The 13,342-nt window shown below is 45.5% G+C and overlaps 1 protein-coding gene across 10 annotated transcripts in view; it reads right to left on the bottom strand.

The window, feature by feature from the left end:
- The window catches only part of LOC107149301 (cytidine monophosphate-N-acetylneuraminic acid hydroxylase), a 78,827-nt gene that overhangs the window by 27,374 nt on the left and 38,111 nt on the right, over nt 1-13,342 (bottom strand). For 9 of the 10 annotated variants that reach the window (XR_007346284.1, XM_015494085.2, XM_015494084.2 and 6 more), the window contains 6 exons: nt 9,852-9,961; nt 8,207-8,397; nt 5,496-5,643; nt 5,047-5,128; nt 4,087-4,224; nt 2,004-2,139 (listed from right to left, as the gene is read on the bottom strand). Coding sequence is in view for 9 of the 10 variants with exons in the window: in XM_015494085.2 (XP_015349571.1) it covers nt 2,004-2,139; nt 4,087-4,224; nt 5,047-5,128; nt 5,496-5,643; nt 8,207-8,397; nt 9,852-9,961 (805 nt within the window). In the remaining variant the exon portion in view is untranslated. Of the gene's footprint in view, nt 1-2,003; nt 2,140-4,086; nt 4,225-5,046; nt 5,129-5,495; nt 5,644-8,206; nt 8,398-9,851; nt 9,962-10,841; nt 11,589-13,342 lie in introns of those variants that run through there. The other variant, XM_048799878.1, reaches the window with a different exon arrangement.

Raw genomic sequence — 13,342 nt, forward strand, 5'->3', positions numbered from 1 at the left:
GGAGGGGGAGGGTGGAGGATGGGAAAGGCAGCGGAGCACAACAGACACTAGGATGGCAATTTGTGAAATCAATGGATGATGTAACTGATGTGATTCTGCAATCTGTGTATGGGGTGAAGGGTTGGGAGTTCAGTAACCCACTTGAAATCAAAGTGTGGAATATGATATGTCAAGAAATTTGTAAATGTTTTGAACAAACCACAATAAAAATTCAAAAAAAAAAAAATTGCTAAATTGCTCAGAAAAAAAAAAAAAGAGAAGATAATACTAAGTGAAGTTAGCCAATCCCCCCAAAACCAAATGCCAAATGTTTCCTCTGATATAAGGAGGCTGATTTATAGTGGGATAGGGAGAGGGAGCATAGGAGGAATAAATAGATGAACATGGGATAGGGAGAGGGAGCATGGGAAGACTAAATGAACTCTAGATAGGGCAGAGGATTTGGAGGGGAAGGGAGGGGGGCATGGGTTATTAATGATGGTAGAATGTGAGGATCAATCATTATTATCCAAAGTACAGGTAAAAAGACACGAATTAGTGTGAATAAACTTTGTATACAACCAGAGATGTGAAAAAAAAAAAAAAGAACAACACCACCAAATATATCTATCCAAGTTTAGGGAGTTCACAAACTTTTGTAGCAACTTGTTAATATTAATACTGACTTCATAAATCATTCATAAATCATTAAGCAACTCTAAATACAACATAACATTCTTCAAATTCTACTTGCAATTTTTCAGTGAACTGTAAATGCTGTCCAATTAAAATAAAACTATCTGCATATTTAATTTAGAAAAATATGTACAGCTATAATATTGATTTGTGTCATGAAACATTTCCATTTTAACACAAAAACTCGTTATGGGTTGAATTGGGTTCCCCTCCAAACAGATTCGTTGGTGTGCTAACCCCCAGTCCCTCAGAAGTGACCCTTCCAGAGAGGTAGAAACTCCACAGAGGTGGTCAAGGTAAGATGAGGCCATGAGTAGACCTTGATCCAGCACAACTGGTGCCCTGATGGCACAGATATGCGCAGGCAAGGCCACCTGCAGACAGCGTGGGGAAGCCTGGAGCAGCTCCTCCCCAGCAACCGCAGAGGCCTGACCACCGCACCTGGACTTCAGAGTCTCAGCTCTATATCCGTGAGACCACTTGCTGGTGGTGTCCTAAGCTGCCCTACAGTACGTGGCAAGTTTTAAACAGCAGCCCTAGGAAACTAGCACTATCCTTACAGAACCAGTCACAAAGAATCCTTGCCTCTCACCACACCTTCAAATCAAGCTGTTCCATGATGAGAAAATGTAACCACACTGCCTGGTTTTGTCTTTGATTCCTGAGTATTTGCCAAGCATTTCTTTTGCGTCAGGAATCCCGAATTGAATCAACAGTGTAGGTCTTCCCTGACTTAACCAATGTGCTTTGACAAAATGCACGAGATTGGAAAATTCAATCTTTCCATAAATTGGTGATGTTCAAAGCATTTGAAGAATTTATGTTGCCTCAAGAGAAATCACATCACATCCCAGGATATGAGAACGTAGCCTCACGACACAATTCTATTCTGAGGTGCAGGGGACACAGAGAAGGTTCTGGAGCCAGGCAAACCAGGGTGTGCTGCTCAGTGCCACTCTCCAACAGGGTGGCTGGGGCACGTCCCTTGCCTCTGTTCAGACTCCTGATCTGCAGAACAGGCACATGCCACCTTCTTCACAGGGTCATCAGGGGGCTAATTTAGATGGCTTGGCTAACAGCCCCCTGTTCACTTCTTGGCATGCCCTCAATAAATGCCTTGCTCTTCCCTTGGGGATCTCTGAGGATCCCTCTCTGAGCTTACTTGGGTGTCTTCTGCCTCGTGCTCCCTTTTCTCTGGCAGCTGTTTAACCAGCTCAGGGCTCCTCCCCTCCCCTCCTCTCTCCCCTTCCCATTGCATTCCAGCACAGTCACCCCCTCCAGCATGCATGAACTTGTGTGTAAAAACCGTACGAAGTGTCCAGCCATACTTGTCTGATGGGTGGGACTCCACAAAATACCCAGCGAAGGGACAATAGATTCGGGGCTGCAGGTCCTTCACCAGCTGAGCCTTGTAGTTCAGCAGCTTCTTCCTCTCTGTCTTAATGAACTGGGCTTTCCACTCCTCTGCAATGACAGTATTTGGGTTAGAGTCTCCTCTGTTCAGAAACCACAGAAAAGTGGATGATCTGGTAAGCTGGAGCTTGTTCAGAAGGAAGATTGACAACTAGAGCAGAATAAAGCTTTGAGGCACTGGGTCTTCTCCTTGATAGGGGTAATTTTTTGGACCCTAGCTAAATACATAGGTCAGCATGTATAGTCACACCTTGCGTGTGAGCACATTTTAAAGGCACTTAATTCTAACTTTACTAACACATAAATGATTATTACCATACTTTTAGTGTATTTTAAAAGTATAATAAAAGTATTATAAAGCCTATTTATCATGACTTTACAATGCAAGCAATTAAGAGTATAAATGTTGAATCAGATTTAGGATCAAGGTCCTGCCCCACCATATACTGGTTGTGCAATATTGGGTTAAACTATCTATTTTCTCAACGTAGGCTTCTTCCTCTGTAACCGGAATCCTGATGTCTACTTCACAAGATTGTCATTCACCAATCCATTCTCTCAATCAATATCTGTTGTGCACCTACTATGGGCCAGAAGTGGTTGTAGGCACTGGGAATACAATAGTGAACAGGACCAGGCAGGTGCCTGCTCTCGGGAGCATTTGCTCTAGTGAGAGAAGCAAATAAGAAAAGTCTTCACAGAGAGTTAGGTGCTAGGAAGAAATTAAAACTGGGCCAGAGGACAGAGGATGTCTGGGGCAAGTGGGTGGGAAGGAGGGTCTTTAGGCAGGGTGGTCAGGGAACCAATGGCCATTGAGACTTGGACAAAAAGATGGCAGTCACACAGTTTGTGGGAAGGAGGACCCCAGGCAGGGGAAAGAGCCAATGCAAAGCCCTGGCAGGAGGACATTTGGAAAGCCGAGGGTGAGGAACAGAAGGCAGGGCGGCTGGGAGAGAGCAGGCATCGGGAGACGGGCGGGAGAGTGAGCTGGGGATTAGGCAGGACCAGAGTGTGCAGGGCCAAGGGTCAGAGAGCCGTTACTATCATTATTAGGGTCAGAGAGCCGTTACTATCGTTATTAGGGTCAGAGAGCCGTTACTATCATTATTGCCATGACATTTGATAAAGATAAGAACATAAGAAAAACAGCAGCTACCCATAACCCAGATACAGGCACTGATAGCATTTCTGGCTCTTCCAGCTCCTCCCGGATGCTGATGCCTGCACACACACTCACACAGACAGGCACGGTGCTGGTTAACCCGGAATGAGTGCCTCCCTAGCACACTGTGAGTTCCCAGGGCCAGAAGCCTCCCTGTCTTCCCTGATCCTGGAGGCTGTGAAGCCGACTGCAGAAGGAAGCAGGGGCGCGGGAGAGGCTACTTCATTCTGCAAGGAGGGCATTTCCTGCCACATTGTCAGACAGGGATCGTTACTAACATGGTGATCCACTAATCAGAAGTAGTGAGCACTCAGATGCTGAGGTCGAGGATACCTAATGAAAGAAATATACCACTTACACATTTTCCTCCTGCTAAGCCATGCTCTGTTCTTGCAGTGCTCTGAGTAAAAGGGCTCCTATCTGGGATCCCACAATTTAGAGGGCTCCTTCTGTCCATGCCCCTCCCTGCTGAGTTTACACAGGAACAACAGGACATGCCACCTGAGCTGTTTTGGATCATATTCCAAGGGCATTTAAGCCTGGGCACCAGTCTCACACCTTCTCCATTCTGCTGGGTTCCAGAAACCCCGTTCAATCTTTCTCTTAGCTCTTCCCTGTCCTGCATCTGATCTTGGTGTTCCTTTCATGTACCATCATCAGATTCTGAGCTGGGAGCATCAGTTTGCAACATATGTGGCTGTAAGTCTGGTTTCCCTGGAAGGCTGCAAATTTCTTGCAGGGAGGAAGCACATCTCCATTATCTTTGTACTTATTCTCACATCACTGAGCAAAGGGCCATGCCTGATGTTTGGTATCTCACTGATACAAAATATTACCAGTGAATTTTCCACCGCTGAAGGTCATTGGAAAGCCTGATGCTCCTCCAGCAAAATCACTCATCATCAGAGCAGCGTTCACGGGCAGCCTTCCCCCATTGGGTCTGGTGCAGTCCACGGTGTTGAGTATCTTGTGACCTGTGGAAAGAGAACACATGTTCAGGTGGAATCTCAAACAGCACAGCTAGAGTTCCCACGCCAGCAGTCTTCTAGGTACGCTCTACAATCTGACTTATTTTACTATAGAATTGGTTACATTCAAGGAAAAAAAGAAGAAACTTGCAAAATATAAAGACTTCAGTAGCATACTCTAAATTTTCAAGTGAATCACTGCATTTGATCGGGTAGATTCTGGTGTCTCAGGAAGATAATTAGATTGATTCCACTCTGGGTCGCAGATATATCACCCGTCTCAACCAACTCTCTCCAGACATTAAGCCGAAAGGATGCAAAGAAGGAAGAAAGACCCGATCATCACGAATCCTTCTATCTTTTGCAAATTCTATGCAAAGTTCAAACTTAAGTCATTATCAAGGCAGGAGGACCATGTTCTCATAAGAAAGTCCAAAGTGTATGATTGGATTTCCTAATGAAATTTTGAGATGAAAGTAACTAAAGACATTTATTCACAAAAGATATTTTTGAAAAAATTACTATAAATATAAAATATAAAATTACTATAAAATATAAGAATTACTATAAAATATAAAATATTGATTGCCCAGTAGAAAAAATCTTCACCCCTCTCATATGTACATTAGATTATTGGTAATTTTTTTCTCTGAAAAGAACATAGGAATGGCTACTCGTCTTACTAAGACAAGGATACAATGTACTCGATCCTCTGAAAATGAAGATACAGAGAAGATGAGAACAGGATGAAGCTGCAGGTGGCTACCACCATCACTCCTACCCAGAGTATTTTTTCATTTTTCATTGTTGCTAAGGAGGAGAAAGTACCTTTGTACTCCACAATAATGCAAGTGTCCATCTCAGGATGAACGCCATCCATCAAGATCATGAATCGAAGATTTTTGTCTACCTGGAATTTAACAATAAAACCAACAACTGTGTATATCAGTTTGGGCTTTAATCCAGTATTTGATAAGGTTGTCACTTCTGGAAACACTGGTTAACCAGACCTTTTTAAAAAACCTTTCAGACAATTTTTTAAAAGCCCCTTATTTGGAATGGGATTTATTACCCTGTCTTATAGGGTTACTGTTGTTAGTGGAGATAAATCGTCTTTTAATCCTCTTTTACTTAACTGTGCAACATTTGAAGCTTAAATGAAGGCAGTATTTACCCAGCACAGGTCCAAACAACATGGCCTTTTCTCTTAGTCACCTCATCTAAAGTCAACCTCAGAAAGCACAGGTGGAAAGTACAGAAGGGAACTGATCCCTGACCTGCTGCCATGCTCCAAATGGCACCACGTTGATGTTAGTCAACTGGACACCGCTGTGTTTCAGATTCCAAAACACTGGTCTTTCCGTGTCGCCAACATAAATGGGAACATCCGGTCGTCTCTGGGAAAGCTTCTGTAGTGTCGGGTAACTAGGGTCAGAGAGTGGGAAAGGTGAAAGATGGAAAAATAGGGTTGTCTAGGATAAGAGACTGTCTGTTCCTGAGACCAACACGTTGACCGAAGAGCAAGGAATTGAAAATCAGACCCTCAACAGAGACCAGAGGAGCATCTCTGCTCCAGGCTGATTGAAGTGATAAGGAGAGTCTCTAGGAGATTGTGCTTTCTCCTCAGAGCGTGCACGCACCACACGGTAGCTCTGTAGAGGGTCGTTATGTGCCAAGGTTGTGTGTGCCATTGTGGGGTATGGCGAGGACGAATGATGAACGGCCAGTTGCCTACTGTATTTCAAATGTGCACGAGTTCTAGGCTCTTCTTCACACTTTATTTGATTCTCACAAAGAGTTCTGAGGTTGTTTGTAGACGAGAAAACATCTTCAGAAATGTACAACTCACAAATAGTACGTTGGCACTCACATCTGGATTTTCTGATTCTGAACCTGGTGCTTCTTTTAGAAGGCAGGTCTAACTTTCAAGAATGTCCTCTCCAGTTTAAGAATCAGACTCACACACAGAATGTAATGTCAGGTGAAATAAAATATGTAATCATAAGAAAAGTATGAGCAAAGTCCACATATGGGATTTATCAACTGTACTGACAATGTTCGCATTCCAACACTGTTAAAATAGGTCCGGTGGGGAAGAATTGCCTAGCTTTCTTTGAATAAAGGTTATCCGCTAGAATACATTGACCATTTCCCTTGTTTTTGTGATTCAGGGAGGTCCTATTCAATAAATAAAGATCAGATGGTATGACTGGGAGCAAATGAACTCAACACTTATTGTTCGACTAAGAAAGAGTTGAAAATGGTCAACCAAAGAAATGACTCCAGGGAGTAAAAGTCACAAGCTTCAGCAACTTTCCAGTGATCGGTTCTTGGCAACACACCGCACAGGTGTCGGGCACTACAGTGGAACCTAGTGTCTTGGTGCATGACAACTGTGCCACACAAGCCTCTGAAGCTAACCTAAAAAGGTTTCAGCCAGTGGCTAAAGAATAGACTGACTAGATGACATTCAAAATTCTTACCCATGCCCCTAAAACTCAGTGCATTCCCAGAGAGTGTTCTCATTTGAACTTTAGGCAATTACATTTTATAGCAGACACCATAAAACAATTGCCTCGTTATCATGATACTGTTATCATGGTGCCATGACCAACCATACAAAGTTGTACCACACACTTCAAGTCACTGTGCAGCACAAGAACCCAGGGTCTCATAAGCCTAAAGTTGTGCAAAGTTGGTTCCAAGGGCTTGTGTGAGACAAAGCAATCAGATGGTCGATTAGTGGACTTTTTGGACGGTGGTACCACCACACTGCAGTGGGCTGTGGTCAGTTAAGGAGCATGTTGCAGGTACTCTGTTACTAAGTCAGTTAATTAAAAAAAATTAAACTACTGCCTTTAGAAAATAAAAACAAAAGCATATCCATGCCCCATAGTTCCCGTGTGCTTTAGAATAGACCAGCAAGGAGCCAGTCAACCAACAGCCAATCTATTAACCCTAACCATGGCATTTATGTGACTCTGTCACGTAGGAGAAGGCGAAGCTGCCTCAGAAGAACCCTGCGGCCACGGCTCTGTGTGGATGATGGCAACTGAGGAAAGGTGATGACGCTTGCAAACCAGGTAATCAAGCACCACCCTGCAGTTCAGCTGAGGGGCGGGAGAAGGTCCTCCCTCCTCTGATACAGCTCATTCACAAATACGAGTGGCTTCTCCCTCCTCTCTCCTCTGACGGCCTGGGTAAGGGATGCTTCTTCGGGATCACCAGTGTCCAGTTCCTCTGGTTTCAGCAAAGTGTGGCCTGGGTTTGACTCGGGCTCCTGAGTCCTGCAGGAGCTCTAGGGGCTGTAGACCAGGCCTGGCAAGCCAGTGGCGGGAGCCAAGCCTGGCCTGCTCTCTGCTTTTGTGTGACTTTGCAAGCTGAAGTCAGTTGTGTTCTCCTTTTAGATGATCGTAAAGAAAATCAAACAGACAATAATAATATATGATTCATAAAAATTATGTGATATGAAAATATCATCATCCCTGAAGTTTTATTGGGAGAGTCATTTCCTTTCAGGACTATCTGTGGCTGCTTTTGAATGATAGTGGTAATGTTGACTCGGTCACAATGCTGATTACATGGCTTTCGGAGCCTAAAATATTTACACTGGCTCTTTATATTTAAAAAAAAAATGAAACAGAGGCTGATTCCTGTTATAAATGCTGAGCTGAGGAAACAAAACCCCAAAGCTCAATCCTGCTGACCTTCAGCCTAAACTTGCACCGCCTAGTCTAAGGGTGGCACGTGAGGGGACTGTGAACCCTGTCCCCCTGACAGAGCTTCCTCATTTCCACTGGCACAAAGCGTGGAAGCCCTTGTTACATTGAAACTGCAAAGTGCATGCACACATCCGTCTTTGTTAGTGCTCTTCTCTTCATTCCAAATGAAGTGCTTCGGAGCGAGTGGTCACTGCAGGAGAATTGGAGGACCGTCCTGCTCGTATCGCAGCGTTACTGGCCTCCGAGGTGGTGCCAGGGCTCCTTACCTCAGGTGGTCTGAGTGCATGTGGCTGATGTAAATCAGGTCTGCTCGGCACAGCCTCTCCAGCCAGTCTGAGGGAGGCTCATGCAGCAGCCACCATCCCCGGGCAAAGGCAGGACCCATTAGCCAAGGGTCAAACACCATCCTCTTGTCTCCCAACTTGAGGTCCATGCAGGCATGCGTGAGATACGTTACCTGTGGGCAGAGTGAGATTCCTGTGATTGAGTCAGTACTGGGCAGCAAAAGTAAACAGAAAGCTTCTCCTGGCTCGCTGACAACTCGGGTCGGAGAGTTTTGTTCCTAAGCAAGGTTAGGCAAGATCTTGGGCTCAACTGCGGCTCAGCAGGTGCCTGAAATGAACAAACTCCCAGCACAGCCCTGACTCTATCAGAGCAGACGCTCTCGTGTTGGGTTTTAGGTGTCAAACCAATTGATTTACCCAAGCTCACTCTATCTAAATCTGGCATTTATGTGTGACCTGCACCATGAATATCTTTTGTGACTCGTCCTTCACAGCACAGTCTGCAAGGTGCTGTGGCCAGCATTGGGGATCTAAGCATGAGAGTGGCTGTGAACAGGGACATGAGTGAATGACGCCGAGGAGGGTGCGGGTGCGGGTTGGCACAGCGGAGCAGCCTGGATGGACCCGCCATGTCCGTCAAGAGGCCTGCGTGGCCTTCTCTTCCCATCACCCGCCAGCTCAGCCTGCAGGATGCAGGTCCTGGGAGACACAGTGGCTTACACAGACCAGCACAGACTGGGGAATTCCAACCCCATTCCTCCTGATCCTGCCCCCGCCTGGCCTGAGAAAGATAAGGTAGCAAGAGCCCCAGCACCAAAGCCAATGGAGCAGGGCAGGAGAGGTCGGGGCCAAATTAGCTCAAATTCTGCCCATCTGGGGTGCCTTCCCTTGTTTTTCCTGAAGAAGTAACTGCTCAAACATGCCCACGTTTCCAAACACACAGAGAAATGAATTTAAGATTGTCTCTCCCAAACTAATGTTTCCTCTGAAAAATCCCAACTTCTAAGTCTGGAAAAATAGATAAGGAGGTTTTGAAAGATATTAGGGCAAGATGTAGAAATATACCACTGTCCCTTGCTGGGGCTTGGATGTGGCTTGTCCCCCACAGTCTCCTGTATGACCAGCCCCATGCCATCATGGCCGGTAAAAGGTGGGGGGATGCTAAGAGGCAGAGCCTAGTGGGAGGCCTCACCCTAGACTGATGCAGGATCAGCCCAACTGCCTAGGGGACAAGTTGTCACAGGTGGACTGGCACCTTTCACAAAGGTGCTTCTTGCCACTCTTGCACGGGCTCCTGCCATTGGGATGCCATCCAACCAGGAAGCCCTCACCAGAGCTGAGCAGATGCCAGCTTCAGGCTCTTGAACTGCCAGAACTATGGGTCAGTCTCTTTTCTTTATAAATTACCCAGCCTCACATATTTTGTTACAGTGACAGAAAACAGACTAAAACACCATTCTGTCTGATGAGGATTTGACATCCAGCTAATTTCTGAACTTCCTCTAGTAGTTTTGTATGGTTCTCCTTTAGGATCTGTTCTAAAGTTTTGTATTGTTTTTCCCTGAATATATATGAAGGATATTTTTGTTTTATTTCTAAGAATATTAAAATTTTACTGTTTTCTTACCTGCACTTCCCCAAAAGCCAAATCTTCAGGGGCCCTGGGATCTGAATCCCAGGGGTTAGGAGGATTTAGTTCTAGAAGTAAAAGTCCACTGTTTTCATCCATTTCAACAACTGGAACCAAAGGGAAATAAATTTGGATTATTAACAAAAAATGGCTTAAAAAGTATTACTGAAATAGCAACCTGTGGTTCAAGTACACAGAGTAGAAAAAAAATCAAAGGAAAATTAAAACAAGTCTACCTCCGACTCACTTTACAGCCCAGAACTCAGAGGCCTGCGGCGCTGGACATGCACCACTTCACCGCAGTGAGTGAGGGAGAGGGATGGGCTCGGTGCCGAGAAGCGCCTTCTGGTAAGGGCCAAGCCCGTTTCACACAATAAGTAACCCCAGCCAGCCCGGGAAGGTGGGGTGTCTGGGGACCAGAGAACCCTGGTGATGCAGGCAGGGGGATGGGCCCCAGCATGTACGGGTGCCGGGTGTGGAGAGTTCGCTGTTCACAAAGTGCCCGGTAAGTGACAGCCTGGCGAGTCAATGGCCGATGGGGACTGGACCAGTCAGAGCCTGAAGGACCCCACGTGCCATGCCCAGTGGTTTAGGTTTTATCTTGGAGCCAGGAGGAATCAGTGAGGCTGTGAAGGCACTGTGGGGACCCTGGTGGCAGCCTGCTCAGGACCCACTGTCCTCCTCCTCCTTCCTGCAGCCTCTGTTTCCCCAGGAGGTGTGTGTCGCTGAGGCGGGCCACTCAGGCATGCCTGTGGTCCTGGGGGCTCCTAGACAAAGCTCCTACACATTCTGAGCACAGCTCTGGCCGGCGGGATGTGCGTGGATGTCTGCAGCAGGATTTGCGGGAACACTGCTCCTTCCCTGACCAAGAGGAAGGATCCAGGGACCTGCCCTAGTGGCCTTCCACTTTCCCCTCTTATTTGGACATGGTTGCTATTCCTTAGGGACAGGAGCCGTCATGAGACCCTGAGGAAAAGAGCCACTTACTAAGAGACAAAGCAGAGAGGAGGCGAGCAGGCTCCTGGATGGAGCCATGGAACCACGGCACTTTGCTCTCCGAGTTGCTGTGATGTGAGAAGCAGGCCCCCGTAGGGTCAGGACCCGGGATTGGGTTTCTATTGCAGGAAGTCAAAACGGCACCTCAGGATGCAGCAGGAGGGTAATACAGTCGGAACTAGTCTGAGATCCCTGCGAGACCTACGGGAGGCTCTGCGGGAGGGAGGAAGAGCACCCTGGATGGTCTCCCTGTGGTGTGGTGGGCGTGAGCTGGACACAGGTGTCCCCCGCAGAACTCTCACTTCCCCACTTCACAGTGGGTGACCTCCAGCAAGGCACCTGCTCCCCCTCTTTGATGTTCTTATCTTTAACCTTTGCTACTTCCAAGGATACCAGGATAATTGACCCTAATAAACACTGCAATTGTACCAATTGCTATTTGAGGCATATGTTGTCTGCCACCAAGGCAGTCCCTGTCAAGGGCATCTCCAAAAGACAGCGACCAACAGTGCTGGAAAACTGGAAATCCACATTCAACAAAATGAAATGAACCCCCTCTCTCTCACCCTGACAAAACCAACTCAAAGTGAATCAAAGACTCAGACACTAGACCAGAGACCCTGTATCTAACAGAAGAAAGAACAGGCCCAGATCTTCACCATGTCAGCCTAGGACCTGGCTTCCTAAACAAGACTCCTAAAGCACAAGAAGTAAAATCAAGAATAAATATGGGCTGGGGATGTGGCTCAAGCGGTAGCACGCTCGCCTGGCATGCGTGCGGCCCGGGTTCGATCCTCAGCACCACATACAAACAAGATGTTGTGTCCGCCGATAACTAAAAAAAAATAAATATTAAAAAAAATTCTCTCTCTCTCTCTCTCTCTCTCTCTTGAAAAAAAAAAGAATAAACAAACAAGATGGATTCAAACTAAAAAGCTTCTCTCAGCAAAGGAACAATCAATAATGAGAGGAGAAAGATTACAGAATGGGAGAAAAATCGTTATCATAGAGCACTAATCTCCAGGATATATAAAGAACTCAAAAAAAAAAAAAACTTAATGCCAATAAATAAATAAATAAATAAAATCCAATCAATAAATTGGCTAAGAAACTGAACAGACACTTCACAGAAGAAGAAATATGATCAACAAATATATGAAAAATGTTCAGCATCTCTTGCAATTAGAGAAATATAAATCAAAACTACTCTAAGTCAGAATGGCAATTATCAAAAATGTAAGCAACAATAAATGTTGGTGAGAATGTGGAAAAAAATCATACATTGCTGGTGGGACTGCAATTGGTGCAACCACTCTGGAAAGCAGTGTGGAGATTCCTCAGAAAACTTGGAATGGAACCTACATCTGACCCAGCTATCCCACTCCATGGTTTATTCCAAAAGGACTTAAAATCAGCATACCACAGTGATGCAGCCACATCAACGTTTATAGCAGCTCAACTCACAATAGCTAAGCTATGGAACCAACCTAGGTACCCTTCAGTAGATGAATGGATAAAGAAACTGTGGTACATATACACAATGGAATATTACTCAGCCTTAAAGAAAAATTAAATTATGGCATTGGCAGGTAAATGGATGGAGCTGGAGAATATCAAACTAAGTGAAATAAGCCAATTCCAAAAAAACCAAAGACTGAATGTTTTCTCTGATATGCAGATATTGATCCATAATTGGGGCATAGGAGCTCAGGAAGAATGGAGTTAGTTCAGATTAGGTAGAGGGGAGTGAAGAGAAGGGAGGAGTAGGGGGTAGGAGAGATAGTAGATGAATTGGACATTATTATGTTGTGTACACATATGTCTACACAGCCGGTAGGGTTCTACATCACCTAAACCAGAAGAACGAGGAATCATACTCCCTTTATGTATGATGTATCCTACTGCCTTCTACTGTCATGTATAACTAATTAGAGCAAATTTTAAAAATGTTAAACAAAGGGCATCTTCACTCTGTCCTAGAAGCCATGTGCTTTGCAATGACATCGAATGTGGAGATGTCTCATCTGCCCCTTGGAAACCACTGCTAATTATACTCACTTTGAAAAAACTGCCTATGGAAGAAAATGAGGTAAAAGTGACCACAGAATAAAAAATGACTCATTTCAGAATTAGTCTCCGCCACGGTAAACAGAGATCCCTCCATCAAACTTCAAGTTTTCTAGGTCATTTGATGGACCATACAAGGAAAGGACTGAAAATGTAAAAATTCACTTCCTCTAAAAGCCTTTTCTTCTCCCCATGCCCTCCTGAACTTCTCCTTCCCACTTGTGTTCCTCCCTCTGCCCTGGCAAAAGGGGGCTCACCTGACCAGATCTGCCTGGAAGGCCCCTGCCCCTGCCTATCAACCTGCTCAGCCTCCGGCTCCACTGGGACCACATGTCGTCTTACCAGAGAGAGCCTTCCTCCCCCTTTCCTTCCCTCTCCCTTCTCTCTCTCTCTCTCTCTCTCTCTCCTCCTCCTCCTATACACTC

Source organism: Marmota marmota, unplaced genomic scaffold (assembly GCF_001458135.2).
Source record: "Marmota marmota marmota unplaced genomic scaffold, marMar, whole genome shotgun sequence".
NCBI classification, from domain to species: domain Eukaryota; kingdom Metazoa; phylum Chordata; class Mammalia; order Rodentia; family Sciuridae; genus Marmota; species Marmota marmota.